The 18585-nt window shown below is 38.6% G+C and overlaps 1 protein-coding gene across 11 annotated transcripts in view; it reads right to left on the reverse strand.

Moving 5' to 3' along the window:
- Positions 1-18585, reverse strand: part of Klf12 (KLF transcription factor 12) — a 663664-nt gene that overhangs the window by 66003 nt on the left and 579076 nt on the right. For all 11 annotated transcript variants that reach the window (XR_015443733.1, XM_087193027.1, XM_087193026.1 and 8 more), the window contains one exon: positions 12195-12257. Coding sequence is in view for 10 of the 11 variants with exons in the window: in XM_087193027.1 (XP_087049153.1) it covers positions 12195-12257 (63 nt within the window). In the remaining variant the exon portion in view is untranslated. The remainder of the gene's footprint in view (positions 1-12194; positions 12258-18585) is intronic.

The raw sequence follows: 18585 nt of genomic DNA on the forward strand, positions 1-18585 counted from the left end.
GCCATGCACCCTGCCTTAGAGCCAGTCAACTATAAACTGAAACCTCTACGAACAGTGAGCCAAATGAACCTTTCCTCCACTAACTTTGGGCATCTGGTAATTTTCTCTCAGCAATGAGAAAACTAAGACAGAATTTGGTACCAGAGTAGTGGGGTCATTGCTGTGACCATACCTGACCATGTGGTTCAAGAGCCTTTGGAACTGGCTTGTGCGAAGAGTTTGGAAAGGTTTGGAAATGCTGGGTAAAGAAGCAGCCCTGGAATACCTTAAGATGTACTTAATGGGAGATTCTGGTCAGAGCTCAGAAGACTGGAATGCTTATAGAAATGATGCTGGTAAAGACCAGCCTCAGGGGGCTTCTGCTGGGAAGAATGACTACATTGGCTGTTGGGCTCCAGACAATGTGTGTTACGCCTTGGCAGAAAGTCTGTCTGCATTTTGCTCATGTTCAGACTTTGCCTGAGATTGAGAATAAAGGCAGCAGACTAATTAATCTGGCAGCAGAAATTTCTAGGTAGTCTAATATTAAGCCAGTGGCATGGCTGCTGTTGGGGGATTTTAGCCAGATTTATGTGGAGAATCAAGAGCAAAGAGCCCAGTAGAATCATTTAAAACATGAGTTGGGCAAGAAAGGAAGCTCCAGTAGAGTTGTGGCCTGCAAAGATAGAGCAGAGAACTTGGCTGCTGAGAAGCAACAGGACAATGGAAGAGACGGCCTGACAACATCACAAGAAACAGCAGGACTCCAGCCTTTGCAGCCTCAAGGTTGCACAGGTGAAAGAGTTTGCTTTGAGAAGAAAGCCCCAGAGCACCATGATCCACAATGGCAGTGGTTTAGATAACCTCTTCTTCTGGATTGAGTTCAGAGTACTCATTGATCCAGTAAATTAATCTCTACAGCCAAGAAAGAAGTCTGACTACTGCTCCAGCTGGCAGCATACCTTGGTGTCATACACATGGTGTGGGCTTTCGGTGCACGCAGAATGCAAGAGATGTAGGGTCGGGAAGGCTTCCATCCAGATTTCAGAAGAAGGCCTGGGAGGCCAGGCAGTGTGCCCCTGAGAGGGCAGTGTGCAAAACTGTGTGAAGCTACAGGTGCAGTAGAGCCCCAGCCATTTGGAGAAGCCAGAACATGTACAGATTGTCTGAGGAAAACTGCAAGGAGGGAGCAGAACCGGCCCAACAGAGAAGCCATGGAAGCTAACCAATTGCAGTGCTAAAGGGGCAGAGCCATCCAAGCCCTCTGGAGTTTGTATCTTGCCACAGATTGCAGGGGATACTGGACATGGAACTACAGGACTTAATGTCTGCCTTTCTGGATTTCTGACTTGTTTTGGTCCCACTCCTTTGTATCTCCCTCTTTGTACCTTTTGGATTAGATCTACTACTGATTGGTTTGGTATAATTCTGGGTAGGATTAAGGCTGTCCCACCTTGGGTGTGAGTGCTACCTGCCCTAAGGGTGGGTAGCCTAGATAAGAAAAAAGGGACAGAAAGAGGGTCCCCCCTTTGTCCCTTGCTACTTTCTGCCTGCTATGAACTATTTCTCCTCTGTGATGCCCCTCTGCCATGCCACCTTGCCTTGGAGTCGGCCACCTGTGAGCTGAAACCTCTATGATCTGTGAGCCAAACAAACCTTTCCTCCTTTAACTTTGGGTATTGGGTAATTTTGTCTCAGCAACAAGAAAAGTAACTAAGACACTGGTGCTGCACATAGTTTGAGGTATCAGCCTAACTCAGGTGAGGCTCAGGGCCTGATCGTGTTATTCGTGTTCTCTCATATGTTCCACTTGCTATTTGCCACTTCCCAGGAGAAAGGAGGCACACCAGCCACACAATACCATGAAAAGTGTGGTCTCAATAGAGCCTCTGACATAGTATTTGAAAAAGCTAGCCTGGAGTGTAGAACAGACATTCTCTACAGCCAGTGTAATGGTGGCTTCCAAACCACTGAGACTGTGTCACACAGGAGGAGGACTTCCAGTGACTTAGTAATCTGTTGCTATGGGCAAAAATGGTAAAACCAACTGAAGTCACTATAATTTCACTGGCACACTACAATGGGAGTGGTGGAAGGGATGGATTGAATCTAGTCCCACTTACAGGTGGAGATTTAGTCATCCAGCTGCATTTCAGTTTTAGGATCATCCTACATCTACTCTAAAGATCATTTCTTAAGTAATCACAGTGCATGCTCAGAATTTATCACCTTTTACCTCTAGGTGGCAGTAGACTTCTTCTGTTCTTAACATGGCTGCCTTTGGCCTTTTGTTTCCTACCTCCAATATAATTCAGTACTCCCTTGTCTTTTACAAATAAATACTTCTCAGCCTGTGTAGTGTGGGGAAGATTACTGTAAGTCTCTTTCACTGTAAGAAATCAGTTCATTCTTCAGTTAAGTAACAGGGTTCTTCAAAGAACACAAAATAATTCAGGTCTAAAGTGAAAAATAATAGTAAGGTATTTTCTTTCTCTGTTCTTACAAATACCAAGAAAAGTAATGCACCCCCCCCTTTTTTTTACAGACTTTTGAGAAAAAAGAGAATGAGTAGAGGAATTGGAAAATAGATGGAATTGGAGAGACCGGTATTTTATAATGACATCAATACTATGGGCGACTGAATCATTGCTTTTCTACAAGCTGTAACCTGATATGATCATTTATAAGGGTACACCACATATACTATAGAAGATATAATAATCACATGAAAATTATTACTATAAAAGTTACCTTTCTGGTTTATTTGGTGTTCACTGAAACTGAAGGAAACCGGCTAAACCGCCCTTATTTCAGCTTAGATGTTGTATGTGCCCTTTCTAACACACTTATTTACCTAATGTTTGGAACCACAGTCCAATTTAAACACACCCATTCTGAATTGTTAGAGTAAAGAGGTGTAAATTACAACCTCATTTGAGGCTGTAATAAGTGGTGGGTGTGTCACTGAGTCACCTGAGTGGTAGTAAAGAGTCTTCTTTCATGTACAGTTTAAACTCCATTGTGGGCTAATACCTTGGTTTTATGACATACTTTCTTCCAAGGTTATACTATGAAGAATACTGTCTCTTAGGCACTCTTCCTAATACCTCAATTTAATACCTTGGGTCAAGCATCATTCATTCATTTACTTAAGAGAAATGTGAAATGCAGAGGACATGAAGACTAATTTAGGAGCTGGGGATATAGCTCAGTCATGAATGTGTGCCTAGCATGTGTGAAGTACCCAGCATTCCAACCCTGGTGCGTACGCGCGCACGCACGTGCGCGCACACACACACACACACAAACAAATTTAGTGTAAGTGACAAGCTTATAGCAGAATGCAAGATTGTAGACATAAGCTTTATGTATTTTATAGGAGGGCCTCTGTTTTCTGCCTATTTTATATATCAACACAATAACCACATACACTTAGGTTTAAAGGATGTATCTTTAAATATATGACTCAAAGCAAGATTTTGAAGAAATGATGGGTCTAGGTGATTAGGATCAAACGCTCTGTTTCAAGGAGATGAGGGTCAGAGTGTATTTTGACTAAACATCTTTATGTGTTGCCTATTCAACAACCAAGAAGACCTGAGAGAAGCCACACACCTTAGTTATTAGCGTACCTTTGTTAAACAAGAGAAAATTATGGTTGCAAAATGAAAATATTAAAGTGCATAATTTTGTCATGTATCGCCAACATATACTAGTAAAAGTGCATCATACAATAAAAAATAGAAAATAATACAAAAAAATAAAGTTCATAATTTTGGAAAAGTTGGTATCCTAAGTGACAGTTTTTAGTTTTAACAGACGGACCAATTGATGGTGCTAGTTTATGAAGAGCAGTCTTTTCCTATCATTTTTTGGTACTAAGACCATCTTTTCCTCTGGCAATTATTTCTCCCTCAAGTGGCCTCAGGCTTGTTAATCAAATATCCCCACCCCCATCCCCACCCTGGCAGAGGGCTGGGCACCTGTCCCCAGGCTGAGACCAGTCATCCGAGGTTTCTTTAACAGTGATTCTGGGTGGTGATGTAATGGAGCTGGAGCTGAGGTACTCTAAATTCTGCTCCTGGGTCCCAGGTGCTGTCCTGGTTCCTGTGTTTCCTGAGGCTCCACTCTCCTTGTATCCTTTTGAAAATTACCTTTGCTTAAGGCATCCAGATTCAGTGAGTTTCCATTACTTCCAGCAAAAGAATCCCATTTGACCAAACTGAATGAAAATTCAGACAGCAATACTGGCCACAGGTGGACAGCTGATTCCAGAAAGGCAGCCTGTCCTCCTGCTGGTTCTTAGCTGTGGGCTTCTGTACCTGTGAGCAACACTGGGGTACACCAGCTTGGTTTCAAGTTTTTGATATATACACTATCTGTTGTACTTATAAAACTGATTATGAGAAGTATATTAATTATGAGGGTACTACTCTTACCTTAGGTGATCCAATGCTATACCGAGGAATGGAATAAATAGCCAACTCTAAGAAAATGACTAAGAAATTTTATGAAAATCAGTGGTCTGCTGAGAAAAATAATATTTACGGGGTGAATACAGTTAGTTGATCTTAAAATTGCTAGTTACAGAGAAACCTTTGGTTAGAAAGATGACACTGAGAAAGTAACTGACAGTTTAAAACCCAAACGAAACTTCTGGTATATGGAACATGATTACACAGAGCCCTTAAAATTTATTATCCTGATACTCTTAAGTGAAATAAATAGGACACACATATATAAATACCGAATAGTTTCTCTGGTGTGAGAAACTGAAAGTGTAAATGGGGACTAAAATGTATGATAGGTAATGTGAAATAGGATTTAAAGGGGCAAAGGGGAAGGAGGTGAGAGAGGTAGGGGAAAGGAAAGATGGGAATGGAATTAATATGAGAAAATGGAAAAACAGGAACAAAATCTTTGTAAATAGGGAGGAATGGAGGGGTTGAAGGGAGGGCTGGGCAAGGGTGAAAAATAAGGACCAAGAGAGATTATGTAAAGGTGCAAATTTCCAGTGATGAATGTCATTATATTGTATACCTAAAATGTACCAATGATTAGAATGAATAATCGATAATGCAAAATAGGATGAAAAGGTCCAAAGGGGTAGGGGTAGTGGGAGGGGCAGGGGAAAGGAAAGAAGGGAAAGGAAAAATGCTGAGAAATGGAAAAAATGGAAATAAAGTCTTTGTAAAGAGGGAAGGGTGGAGGGGGTGAAGGGAGGGCTAGGAATGGGGAAAAAATAAGAACCAAGGTGCATCATGTAAATGTACAAGTTCCCAATGAGAAATGTAATTGTGTTGTATACCTAAAATGTACCAATAAAATAATTTTTAAAAAATTTATTATCCTGAGCAGAATTCCCAGGGTATTATGAACACATTAGGATTTTGATTGGACTTTAATTTTAATCATTATTCTTTCAAATATGTATTTAGAAGACAGCTATGGTTCATAATTGACAGCCAACTTTTTAAGTCAAATGTATCTACTGAATAACACTACAAAACAATGAATTTCTTAAGCTATATAAAAACTAGCATCTTTCATTTTAATTTGATATGTTAATTATAACATGAGTGGTACTATGAGTAACATATATTTTTTCATATCAAGACAGAATTTTCTGTATCCTATGTTAATGACTCCCCTGGGTCTCCATGTTTCACTATAGTATGATCATTATTTCAAACATCTGATCAAAGTTTAAAAAGAAGGGAGGAATGCTATAAGACAATAATTTGTGATGAAATTTAAACCTGTAAGCAGCAGACCTCTAAGCAGCTTTCCCAGAGTAAATCAGGATTCCAGATTGTGAATTTTAAATACTCTTTGCTGTATAAAATCAGCCTAAAAATAATGATTATATGCAAATATGGTACAAATTCCAGAAATATAAAAAAGTAGTCATTTTTACATTGACAACTAATATCTCTTGGTCATGGTATGATGACACAGATGTTTTATTACATTATAGTGCTACACCTAACTACAGTTCTGAGAATCAACAAAGAATATACGAGATGTTCTATAGTTTCATGTTATCAGATTTTTAATATAATGCTCTATGGGCTAGAGCTATAGGCTGCTAAAAAATATTCATGGACCTTTAAAAGAAAAATATCTCAGAAGTGTGACTTTTAAGGCACAGCATGATCTTTTAGCCCTAATTCTCCTATAATTAGGGAGATAATTGCAGAAAAATAACCTACTTTAATTCCTTTCCTAAATCATCTTTACTGTGACAAAAGCAACACTAAAGAAAAAAATCAGTTGATACTAATAGGCATGTGATCCCACAGAGGTCTCTCTAGCTGAAATTCAGGGTCATAGTGAATTTTTAAAAATCAGGCCAAAGTTCTTTCATAAGGTCAATTTGGAAGATGGATCACAAGTTTAAAGTACACGTAATTGTTACCAGGCTACATTTGAGGAGGTAGTTGAAGTTATTAAAGAATTAAATAGCTCATATGGCATATGCAATAAAAGATGAGAATTTGGAGGAATTCAAGATATGGGTGCACCCTGACAGAACTTCTTTTTATGTTATTTAGTAAATATGCAGGAAATGGGCAACAGTGGTTTGTGATTACATCAACTATGGCCCAGTTTTTAAGTCTGTTTCCAAATCTGGAGGAGCATGTTTCCAAACCAAACCTAAAGGCAAACCCATTACTTATTTACCAATACATACATACATATATATATATATATATTTACCAAACTTTATATATATATATATATATATATATATATATATATATATATAGTTTAAAACAGACAAAAAAAGAAGAAAGGAAAAGAAAAGGAAAGAAAGAAAGACAGACAGAGAGACACACACACACACACACACACACACACAAAGGCCAGGCACTCTGAAAACAGAAATTTTCATATATTAATGTCCACATATAATGTCATAAATTTCTCCTCTTTAAGTCCAGATGCAAGGTGTGGAAAACTCTGGTAATTAAAAGAACACAATCAATCTTATGTATACATATTGAGTATGCAAGGGTTTGCAAGATGATGAGTCAACATTCCGGCAGGCAGTTAACTGCCACATATTTAGTGTGAACAGCCACGTCTTCATCATGTCTTTCCTATCTCTCCCGCGTGCCCAGCACATTGATCTATGGGAACAGCCCAGGCAAAATCCTTCTGCTTAACTCATGATGAATTAAACATTCATCTTACTTATCTGTAGCATTTCTCTTGCTTTCCATACTGGTAGACAACTGCCTCATGGTGGAAAGACTACTGGACAGGTGTGCAGGGACTTGGATTTATGCCCAGGTTTGACAGCTTACATTTTTTGTCTTGGGGCCTCTAATTCCTTACATGTAAAGTAAGGAGGCCGATCTGAACTTCATGATGCTTGTATTTCCTTGACACCTCTGAAACTGACAATTTGTAAATGCCCTGTCCCTTCTTAAAGGGCTGGTTCTGAATCAGCTTTCTGATAGCAACAATCTCAGTGCTTTCTCTATTATGGGAAAAAGTTTAAAAAAGAATGTTCTTATTTTTATGGCAAAAACTCACCCTAGCTATATCCTTCAAAAAGATTCCATAAAGTCATATGTAACATGTGCAGCTCTATGCATATAAATATTTAAGTTCACTGTAGCACTATATATTCAACATTAAAACATCAAAGTGTGAAAATGCTCTTCCTGCCCTCTACAAAAATTTGTTACACAAAACTTTTACATATCCAAATGTTAAATGTAATTCACATCCAGACTGTATCATAAGTTGCCTAGAGACTTTATTAAAATTAGAACTTTTTTGTATATATGGCTCTAAAAAAATCTCAGGCATATTGGTAAGAAATAAACTATAACTGAGGCTGGTTGTGATAGCATACAATTGGTTAGAGAAAATTACTTCTGTTTTACTGATGACTATTTCCATTAATAAACAAATGCTCTATTTTCGGTGTCATAGAAACAGCCCGTGAAGTCTCCATTATGTGGCACCCACTGCCACTGTTATGTAACAGTGTTTTGGGGACAACACCACTGCCGTCAATGCCAAACAGCAGGTGCTCAAGTCCTGTGCACCTGTAGGAAAGAAGCAGGGTGGAGCAAACAGGCCAGAGGAGAGAGGAAAGGACGAGATAGTAAACATGAGCACACACAGATGTGCACACACACTGATCCTGGACAGTTCTGGAGCTTTATTTCAATTCAACGTCCATTTCACAGATACTCCCCACTAAACCCCTCACAGTCCTTCTTGCTCTTGTCTACACATGTACACCAAAATTCCACTGGAATTCCACAGATTCCAGGTTCATACCCCATCTTCAGGAATAAGATAGCAGACTGTGAATTAGAAACAGGCACTCTTCTGTGGGTTTGATATCAGGATATGATAGCTTTATGCAAAAATATCTGTACATATTCACATCACTCCTCCAATAAGGAATTCCCTTTTTTGCCCCAAGTGGAGCAAAGCATTTTCTTCTGGTTATATTATATGCAAGAAAGAGTGGCAAATGCTCTCACAAAAGGTCAGATGATGAAGGATGACAGCATATGCTACCCCAAAATATGCCAGTTTGGCATAGGAATTATTATGAGCTAAAGACAAGTCAAAGAACAGATCCAAAAAAAACTCTACTCTTGCCCTTTCTTGCCAGGGAGGCCAGGACAATTCTTAATCATGAGAGACAATTTTCCTTATCAACCCAGGAAGAACTGACACAACAAATCTTACTAACCATCCCTAACCTGCCCAGTGGTTTCCTGCATTCTTTACTTCTCATAATTTGCCACCCCTAAAAGTCCTTTTCCTTTATCTTATCACTTCACTAAAACAAAAACTGTTGGGCCGGGGATTTAGCTCAGTGGTTTCGCCGCCTGCTGCACAAGCACAAGGACCTGAGTTCGATCCCCGGTACCCCACCCCCACCCCCGCAAAAAAAAAAAAATTATTTCGTGAAGATGTTGCCTAAGCCTAAATCCTAACCGCCTCCCCAAACTACTCAGCTCTGGGTACTCCCTCTGTGTTCATGTACGTTTCTTTCCTTTTCTCTTATTAACCTGTCTTCCCTTGGTCTAATTCACAGGGCTCCAGCTAATGAACCAAAAATGGGTACAAGGAAAAGATTTCTTTCTCTCCCCTGCAACAATTATTGGCCAAAGGAAGACACTGTCATGTCTACTTAGGGCCCATGGCAATGAAAAGAGAAGAGGCCTGAAGCATAAAACAAAGAAATTCACATGGTTCATCAAATCTTCAACAAATATTCCTATCAGTATGGTGGCACTGGGGAAAAGGCATTCTGACAGAGTTTATATCTGGACTGAATTGCTGCCTTTGATCAGTTCTATAGTAAGCAACTTGTGCAGTGATTTGATATTCTTTATTGGGGTGTTAATACAATCTGCAATAAGTTCTCACTGTTATTCTTTAATTCCTAAACCAGTACATTCTCCTCCCTGAAGAATGCATCTCCTCCCTGGATAGGTAGACTGTTAGCATATTTTCTCTGGGTTCTAGCAGATTTTGTTTGTCCTGGGCAGTTTCTTGTCCACACATTTCTTAGGCTCCAGAGGAAATGCTACCACACAAAAGAGGCCAGCTGATGCCACCTCTTGAATGAACATTATGCAAAGACAAACGCTACTTAAAATTTTAAACTCTCTTTACTCAGTAATAAACACTGGCTGGGTAGATGTCAACTGCAGCCACTGACGTCTTGAATCTACCAAATGTCATGCATTACTATATATAATCTAATAAGTTTAAGGCCTCTCATCTTTAACCAAATTTTAATTGCTTATTCGAGCATTTGTTAACCTACTTCATAAAATCACTATTTCTAACTCTCAAGCATGTGTTTGTAGATCTAACTCAACCCAGAGACAAGCTAGTGATGAACTTGACGTCTAACTCTATAAATTTTCTTGAACTTCTACACTGAGGAAAGTAACTATCCCTTTCCCTTCTTCTCCAGCACTAGATGAATATTTAAACCTTCTGAATTTTTCAGTCAGTATTTAATGAAAAATATCACTTGTTTATCACTTCACTAGAAGGAGATCCTGGGTGATTCACGGGGCTTTTTTCTAGCCAGGTGATTTATTTCCATGAAGGAGTCTCACAGTATTTACCTAAGGAAGATTCAAGGTGGTATATATCACAGAAATTTTAGCTAACTCCTGACCAAATAAAATATATGTTATCAAATTCATGCATGCTCTTGCTATAGTTAACTCAGAAATGTCTCTAGGACTTTATATGTCTTGCTTCAATCTATAAAGGAAGCATTAGCTCAACTCTGCTTTCCCTACTAATTCTAGCTCTTTACTCAAAAGCTTTCTTCTCTGAATTTTCTAAGTCTCTTCCTTAGTTTACATTTTCTCCTCTCCCTATGATACATTCTCAAACTGGTCTTAAGTAGAGTTAATAATTTCTCCTCCAAAGACTGCAATATAAATACATTTCCACAGAGTATTTGTTACATTGCATTATACTGTATACTATGTGTTCACCGTATAATGCACGCGTGTGTGATAGCCATGTATGCACCTAGGAGCGATGGGAGAGCATCACACCGCCCCCAACTGACACCTACACACCTCTCCCCTACAAGACAACCCTGTGAGAATATCCAAACCATGCCTCATTTATCTTTCTAACCTAGTGCTTTTAGTGTCTGGTACTATACATAAATGTTGCTGAATAAATAAAAGTTGAGTATTCTCAAGGCTAGTAGGCCAAATCTTTTTTGTTTTTCACGGATTACTTCTCTGGAGAGAAAAGCAGTTACTAACTAAATAATTTGCTATGAATTATGAAGAAACAGGTTAGCATTACTCCAGTAGTCCAGAAAGGAAAAAGGGAAGAAAAGAATATCTATTATTTACTCAGTGTTTCAGATCTTCTGAGAAGGAAGAAGTAGAAACTGAATTTCATGACTGATTATTCCTTGGCTCATGTTGCTTACTTGAGTATCTTGCATTCTGTACATGTAATGAAGTTTCTTTAGCACAATATGCCTTGTATTGAGAAGTTATAAATTCCATGTAGTCAAAAAGAGACCTGGTTTTTTGCCTTTCCTTCCATGTAATGACCAACAGCATTACTATTCCCACAGCTTTCCAGGTTTCACAGGGGACAATATGCTTTAGCTATCGTGAGAGGCCAGGAAGGATGCCCTAGCTTTTGTGTGTAAGTAAATGGTTGTATCCTCTGTGCTCCATTTCCCTCTCTGTGAAAAAGAAAAGCGTAATATTTAACAACGTCTCCAAGCTATTGTGAGGGTTAATTAGATGTAATGGGGGAAGGGAGGCAAGCTGATTAGGTACTATTCAAATTCAAAGTATCATTATTTTGTATCTAAAAATAATCCTGATTTAGGAATAAAAATAATTTGGAAGCTCAATCTTTGGCAATCATGTTCTCATGCTTAAAAAAAAGTTTCTAAACAGAATCCTATTCTAGGTACAATAAATGGAGATCTGTAAATTTCCATGGATCTTTGTAACAGCATACTGCACAGCTCAATTCTTTTTTCTCTCCTTTTATTGATAACATGCTGAAAGGTTAATTTTGTGGAATGCAGTAATGTAAATAAACAGAACCCATATTATTTTCTTTGTTTCCCAAGAATATTTATAAAAACCTTTACATTGCTTCAAGGACTCAATAATCAATATTTTGTGGTTGAAATACTTCTCAGATTGTTTCATTAAGTTCCGTTTATAATTTTATTCAAGAACTTGTCAATTAAAGATCTTAATATGCTCCAAAATTAAAAAAAAATATCCCTAGATATTTAAGGCTAAAGCCAGGGTGGGAGGAATTACCTCAATAGTAATCACCAAAATTAATTATAACACACTAAGTAACTGAAAATCTTCATGTGCATGTGAAGGCGGTACCTGAGAAAAGTCTTGGTTGTTGAGTAAATTTCACTAAAAATAGGGAAACATTTTTTTTAAAGGTTATGGTTGAAAATCTTGTGAAACAAGATCATATCTGTTAGAAGAAAATGTTCCATTCATAGTTTTCGGTAAGAGTTTTGGCTGAAAAGGAAATATGACTTTCTTTAGAACTGTTCAGAGGAAATGGACACTGCATAGTCCATTTAGAAATATAATCTCTATATAACAATGGGAATAATTCTCTTTAACATAGCCTTATTAAAACTCACCTAGACTAGACTTACTAAAAATAACCAGAACTTAAGACTGCATACTCACCAAGAAAACTTCTGGTTATTCATTCGATTTCCCCGGACCCTTGATACTGGGGATGGATGTACCCTGTAAGTAAATAAGAGTAATACAATCACTGAAAAAGCCTATTCCTGATTGCAAATGAAAAAAAATAGTACCTCTTTTAGAAATAATTGCTTTAAGGTTTGTTTCAGATAAAATGCCCTGAAGTTGATTGCCTAATAAATGGATGTAAATTCCTATGCCCACAAATCTGCAGGCCTTTTTCCTTCTTTACCTCTCTCAAGATAACAAGGGCCTTGTTATCACCTGGTTACTGGGAAGCTACCAAAGGCAGGAACACCAGTTTCAAATCTTATAGATAGCTGAGCAGGCAGACATATTATAAGGCAGTCAGATAGGGCTTTGTCCTTGAGAGTCAGGACAAAGGTGAAACACACCACAAGTGCGGCCAGAGACATATCTGTTGGAGACTGGGCCTCAAGATAAAGGCAAGATGACAGACTTGTATACTTCCTCCAAGGATAAACACGGAGCCTAATGAAGTCTAGATAGACATCAGCCACCTTAGTAGGTGACCAGGACCTCTGGATCCATCATTTCCTAGAAGAAGTCTTTGTTCCTTCCATCCATGCTTATTACGTGACTTGTTTCCCAAGTGGACCACTATTACCTAAGAGACTATACTTGTAACCTTATTGGTTGATCATGGCTGAGTTCCACACTGTACCCACATGGGTTTTGCTCTATAAAATTCCTCTATGAAGTAGGGTCCCTGGCTACTCATTTGGGTCCCTGGTAGCCTCTCAGGAGCTATTCTATCAATAAATATCTTCCTACTTTTAACCTCCATTGTTCCTAGAATTCATTCTTTGTATTTTAAGAGAACACGAGCTTCGCATATCAGACAGGTAACAGGCTAGGAGATACAATATTTTGATATTTCATCTCTGGTATCATTTTCTGTATCACAAAGACCTGATGAAATCATTCAACTGAACAGTGACTGAGCGCCTAATCTTTGCCAGATACAGAGTGGGAACAAGTACGGTTCCTGTCCCCCGTGAGCTCAGTTTGTACCTGTTCCTGAAAGGGGTACACAAAGACAGCAAAGAGTCAAATCTTAAATTGACTTCTAGATTTGAAACCCCAGAAAGCAAAACTTTACCCAAGTGTGCAGAAACATTATCTTGGGGCTGAGAGAAAAAGCTTGAATAGGTATTTCTGGGAGAAAGGCTTTCTGGAAGCGACACTGTACAACTGGGCTCTGAGGAAGGCGAGTTGATTCAAAACTGAGGAATATAAGGCTTGGCAAGTTTCCGGGGCTGGTGCCATTCAGGGTTGCAGTTGAAAGCTTCCAGGAACTGCCCATGGCCTCTAATCAGATGATAGCTGCTGGACCTCCATGTTTTCGTGAGTCACCAACTGGCAAAACACTATGCCAGCTGCCTACTTCCAGCTTCCTGGGAGCCAACATCCTGCTCTGGTCTATCTTTCTCAGGCTTTGTGAGCTCTACACAGTCTTTTAGCTTAGAGTATCTTCAAAATTTGTGCTTCAACGTAACTTTTATTCACAAGACCAGAAAGATAAATGAGGATTTTAAATTAGTTCCATGTCCAGTTGTAACCAACAGCTCCAAGGTTCTTTAAAACCTCAGTTCCTCCTCAGTGTTAGCAAGTGAGAATCAGGTCAAAACAGATACTGCAGTTCCAGTCCCTTCCCAGGCCCAACTGCACTTTGCACTCTAAAGGCTGATTTTTTTCCAGCATCCCTTATTAACATTCTTTTCCTTGCAGGCTTCTCAATGGCTGCTGCAGTTCAGCTGCTCAGCACAGATTTTCTGCTCGGCATGGGGGAGGGGGTGTTAATTATGCAGAAAGATGGAGGGAGGCCAGACAGCCCCTCTGGTGAACTGCCTCATTCAAGCGGGGCCCACTTCCTGCTGTTTTGCAGCTACAAGGATCACCTGTTGGTCTTGGCATCTGGCCAAACTGGGGCCTAGCGGAAATGACAGACTCAGCTAGAAATGAAAGCCGGCTCATATTCCAGGACCTCAAATTAGAGGGAGAAAAGGAAAGAGAGAGAGAGAAAGAAACGGAGGTGAGAGAAAGGGATATGGAGAGAAAGAGAGAAACATGCAACAAGAACACATTAAGACTTACAGAAAAAGTAGCACAACTCTTTCCCTCTGTCTGCATGAAATATAATCCTCAAAATGGACATGAGCCAAAAAATTTCTCCCCAGATAAAGCACCCTGACCTAAAGGAAATGCAAGAAACCCCCTGAATTGTCTCTGTACCCTCCCTGAGGTATGAGAATCCTGTTAAAGTGTCAAGGAGTAATCAGCCCCAAGTTCTCACAGTTCTTTCATTTACTCTATATCCTTTACCTCTTTACCCCTTTTATTGTATCCTAACCCTAAAAATACAAAAGAACTGTTTCATTTCACCATGGTAATTCTACCCACTCAAGTATGATGATGGAAGCTTCCTTTCATTGAGCTGATTACGATATAAAAATTAAAATAATTAAAATAAGAATAAAATAAATACATATAATAAAAATATATATAAAATAAAAATTATAAATATACAAATGTAAATATATATAAAATAAAATATAATAAAAATTAAAAAAATAAATATATATCGCTGGAGAAAAATGGCCTTGTTTAATCCATAATAACAATATTTTCTAGGCATTTGCATCATTTAGAAAAACTTGATTGATCACAGGTCTGATGCCATAAATGGATAATTTCTCTAGTGGCAGAGCAGTTAAATTAGGAAAATAATTTCTTAGGAAAATCTTAGAAGAATTTCTGATTATGTGTATGATCAAATACTTGTAAGATCTCTTAAATTAAAAAAATAAATCAACATGTCCCAGTACATTGATAACCTGAAGCTTATTCCATCCAAAAAACAAAACAAAAGCATTCCCTTCAGCCATTTTATTTCTTCAAAAGAACAGACAGAATTTTCATGTGCTGGGTCTTCACATGGGGACACTTTCTGCTATCAGCCTTCTCTCCACATATAGCAGCCAGGCAGGTAGCAAAGTCAAAGCCCCAGTAGGAGAAAGCACCATCTCATCTGCATGTCATGCATTATTCATGACCTCCTGATTCCTGCACCTGCATCTAGGCAGGAAGCTCACAGGGAAGGTTCATTCTTCTTCTCTTAGTCTCACGCAGGCTCCATTACTGCTAGGCCACTTTGTTCTGTAACTAAGGGCTTTAGGCCCTGCTACTAACTGCTGGATATGAAAAGAAAAAAACATACCTGCTGAAGAAAAGAGCAGTATCTTGGTTGTTGTGTAACTTACTGAATCCTACAATATGTTGTACTTAGACTGATAGCTTATATCAGATGGAAATGCTCACATTGGGTGATTAACAGTACACAGAAGAAAAGTTATGTCATCAAGAACATGTATATTAATCATTCTATTTATATAAACTTTCTCATCCAGGGCAGAGTGCAATTCAGAACTTAATTTAGCTTTCTTCTCAAGCATCTAAGAGCTTTGTAAATGTCTTAAATATAACAATGACTCTTCCTTGTTTGGGTATAAACACCAAAAAACCTGATTCTCAAATCTCGTACCTTAAGGACTCACATGCATAGTTAAGAGAATGTGACTGCTGTATTTCTCAATGTTTTCACCAACCTACCTGAGTGACCGGTGGCTGGAGATGGGATGTGAAATTCGGTTTCTCAAATTAGGGACCAAATGAGAAGGGCTGGTCCTACCTCCTTATCTGCATCACTGAAAAGCTGTGGCAATCTAAACCCATATTTTTCACCTGAAGTGGAACTGGGCTAAAGAGTGGCAACTGTGGCTTACCTGGGACTGAATTCTAGCTCCACCATTTACCAACAGTGTCATCGCTGAGCAAGTCATTTAGCCTCTCTGTACCTCAGTTTCCTCATCTGTACAAATGGCGGGGATTACAGTCAAGTGCACATAACAATGCTACTTTGGTCAATTATGCATTGCTTATAGCATGATGGTCCCAACAAATTAAAATAGAGCTAAAAAGTTCCCATCATGTGGTGACATCATAGCCATCACAGTGTCACAGCATAATGTATCATCCACATGTGTGTGGCGATGCCAATTTAAAACCTGTTGTGTTTTCAGTGGTACAAAAGTGTTGCACATATAATTATGTACAGCACATATTTGATAATGATAATAAATGACTGTTACTGCTTTACTACTGTATACTTTTTAATTAAAATTTTACAATGTACTCCTATTTGTTAGAGAAAAGTTTATTGCAAAACAGTATGTCATGTTCTACTGGCAGTATCCTCAGATATTTCATGATTACCAAGTCTACTGCTTCTCTCAAGAGGTCAGGTTGGTGCTCCATCTGTACCAGCTGGGTTTGTGTAAGCACACCCATAGTGTTCCTACAGTGACGACATCACTGAACAACATACTTCTGAGAATGATGTAATAGCTGTAAGTTGTTTAGAAAAGTGCTTAATTCCCAGGAAAGTCAACGCACATTGCTGATTGGAGTGGGCAGGATGGGAAGATGGAAGTAGAATGTGAAGCTAATTCCAGGTGATGGAGATCACAAATGTATTCTACAGAGCTTGCAGATTTAATGATGATGCTTACACTTTACTAAAGGGAAGGAAACAAGAGAAATGAACATATACAAAATAAGATGAACCCAAAACTGATTTACAAGGTATGGTTTGGTCTCTGACATCTCAGTTTTCTGATCTTTATTAGAAGATTTTTGTTTACTAGGTTGTATAGTGTTTAGCAAATTGATAAGCCTATCTTGTTTACTACATTGCATACCCATTCAAGAACAAGACAGCATTCATAGGAATACAAATTTACTCCCACTTAAGGGGGCCTTACTAAATGACTCATATCGTGAAATACTTAGATATTTTATCTTAATTTATCCATGTATCATTATTGTCTGCATTTTATCTTTGAGAAAATAGGGCTGAATGAGTTAGGTTGTTAAGTGCCAGGGTTCCACAGCTACTGAACATCAAAATTGGAACTTGACCTCAGCTATGTCTAATGTGTTCTCCACATTGTCATCCAACACTTACACTTACATACTCCTATAGATTTCCTTCACCCTATCCCACAGGAAATAATAAAATGAATTAGTACCAGGAGCTTTAATGAGACTTAGCATTTATTTTAGCTCAACTGAATATTCTATGAAGTAGATATAAAGTGGACTAATATTGGCATGAGACTTAGTACAGCCACATACCATGTAACAATATTTTGGTGGAGCAACAGACTGAATGTACAGCGGACTGAATTTATGATGGCATATAACATATACCATACAGGACAATGATGCAGTAGGCCATCTCTGGTATAAGTAGGCTATACCATCTTATTTTTCTGTTCTTTATTAGAAGAGTGTGTAAGCACACTCTATGATAGTCACACAACAACAAAACTGCCTAATGACACAGTTCTCACAGTGAATCCCTGTTAAGTGATTAGTAAGTATTACAAGTACTTAAAATACAATCAAAGTAATATACTTTGTTTTCCCTTTAATTGTTTATGAAAGTTCTTTGTTATTACAGTTAAGTCCCTGACTTACACACAAGTTTCATTCCAGGAGAAATGTTTGTAAATTGGATTCGTTCCTAAACCTAACCCTAATCCTAAGCCCACAAAGTGAGTCTTATACAGCACACCTGTGAAAGTTCACAACTCGAATGTCTGTAAGTGGGGGACTTACGGCATTAGCAGTGCTATCTGAATATGTAATTATGTAACATGTGAACTGTAAGAAGCAGAAATTACTTCTAGCTATATCTACACTTCCTCACATCCTATTTTCTCTAGGACCAAATCCTGTCCAGTTTGTGTCCACACACTCTGATGAAACTAGCCTTGCTACATTCATTAATAACCTTCAGGCTTTCAAATCTAGTGGCTAATTCTCAGTTGTCACTGTCAAACACTGACATACAGATCACTCCAGCTTTCTTGACCCAGGATCAATGATGGTCTATTGGCTCTCCTCTTCTTGCTTAAACTTTCTCCCCTCATTCTTTCAACTCCAAATGTTTGTGCGGCATAAGGACACTTTCCTATAATCTTTTTTCTCTCCTCTTTAAAGTCATCCTATAGAGCCAGGGATGTAGCTCAGTGGTGCCACACATGCCTGGCAAGCTCAAGGTCTTGAGTTTGATCACTGGTATTGCAAATAAATAAATACATACATACATACATACATAAGCAATACAAATAAAGTCACCCTATAGTTGAAAGCGTCTCAAATACAGCTGCCCTCACAACCTTAACACCCATATAACAATGACTCCCCAATTTCCATCTGCAGTCCTGTATCTTCACTGAGTATCAGTGTTGGGCTCAGAAAACGAACCCCCAAAACAAAGGCC

The sequence above is a fragment of the Heterocephalus glaber genome, unplaced genomic scaffold (genome assembly GCF_053883595.1).
Source record: "Heterocephalus glaber isolate CG9 unplaced genomic scaffold, H.glaber_assembly_v1.0 deba00001577, whole genome shotgun sequence".
In the NCBI taxonomy this organism is placed as follows: domain Eukaryota; kingdom Metazoa; phylum Chordata; class Mammalia; order Rodentia; family Bathyergidae; genus Heterocephalus; species Heterocephalus glaber.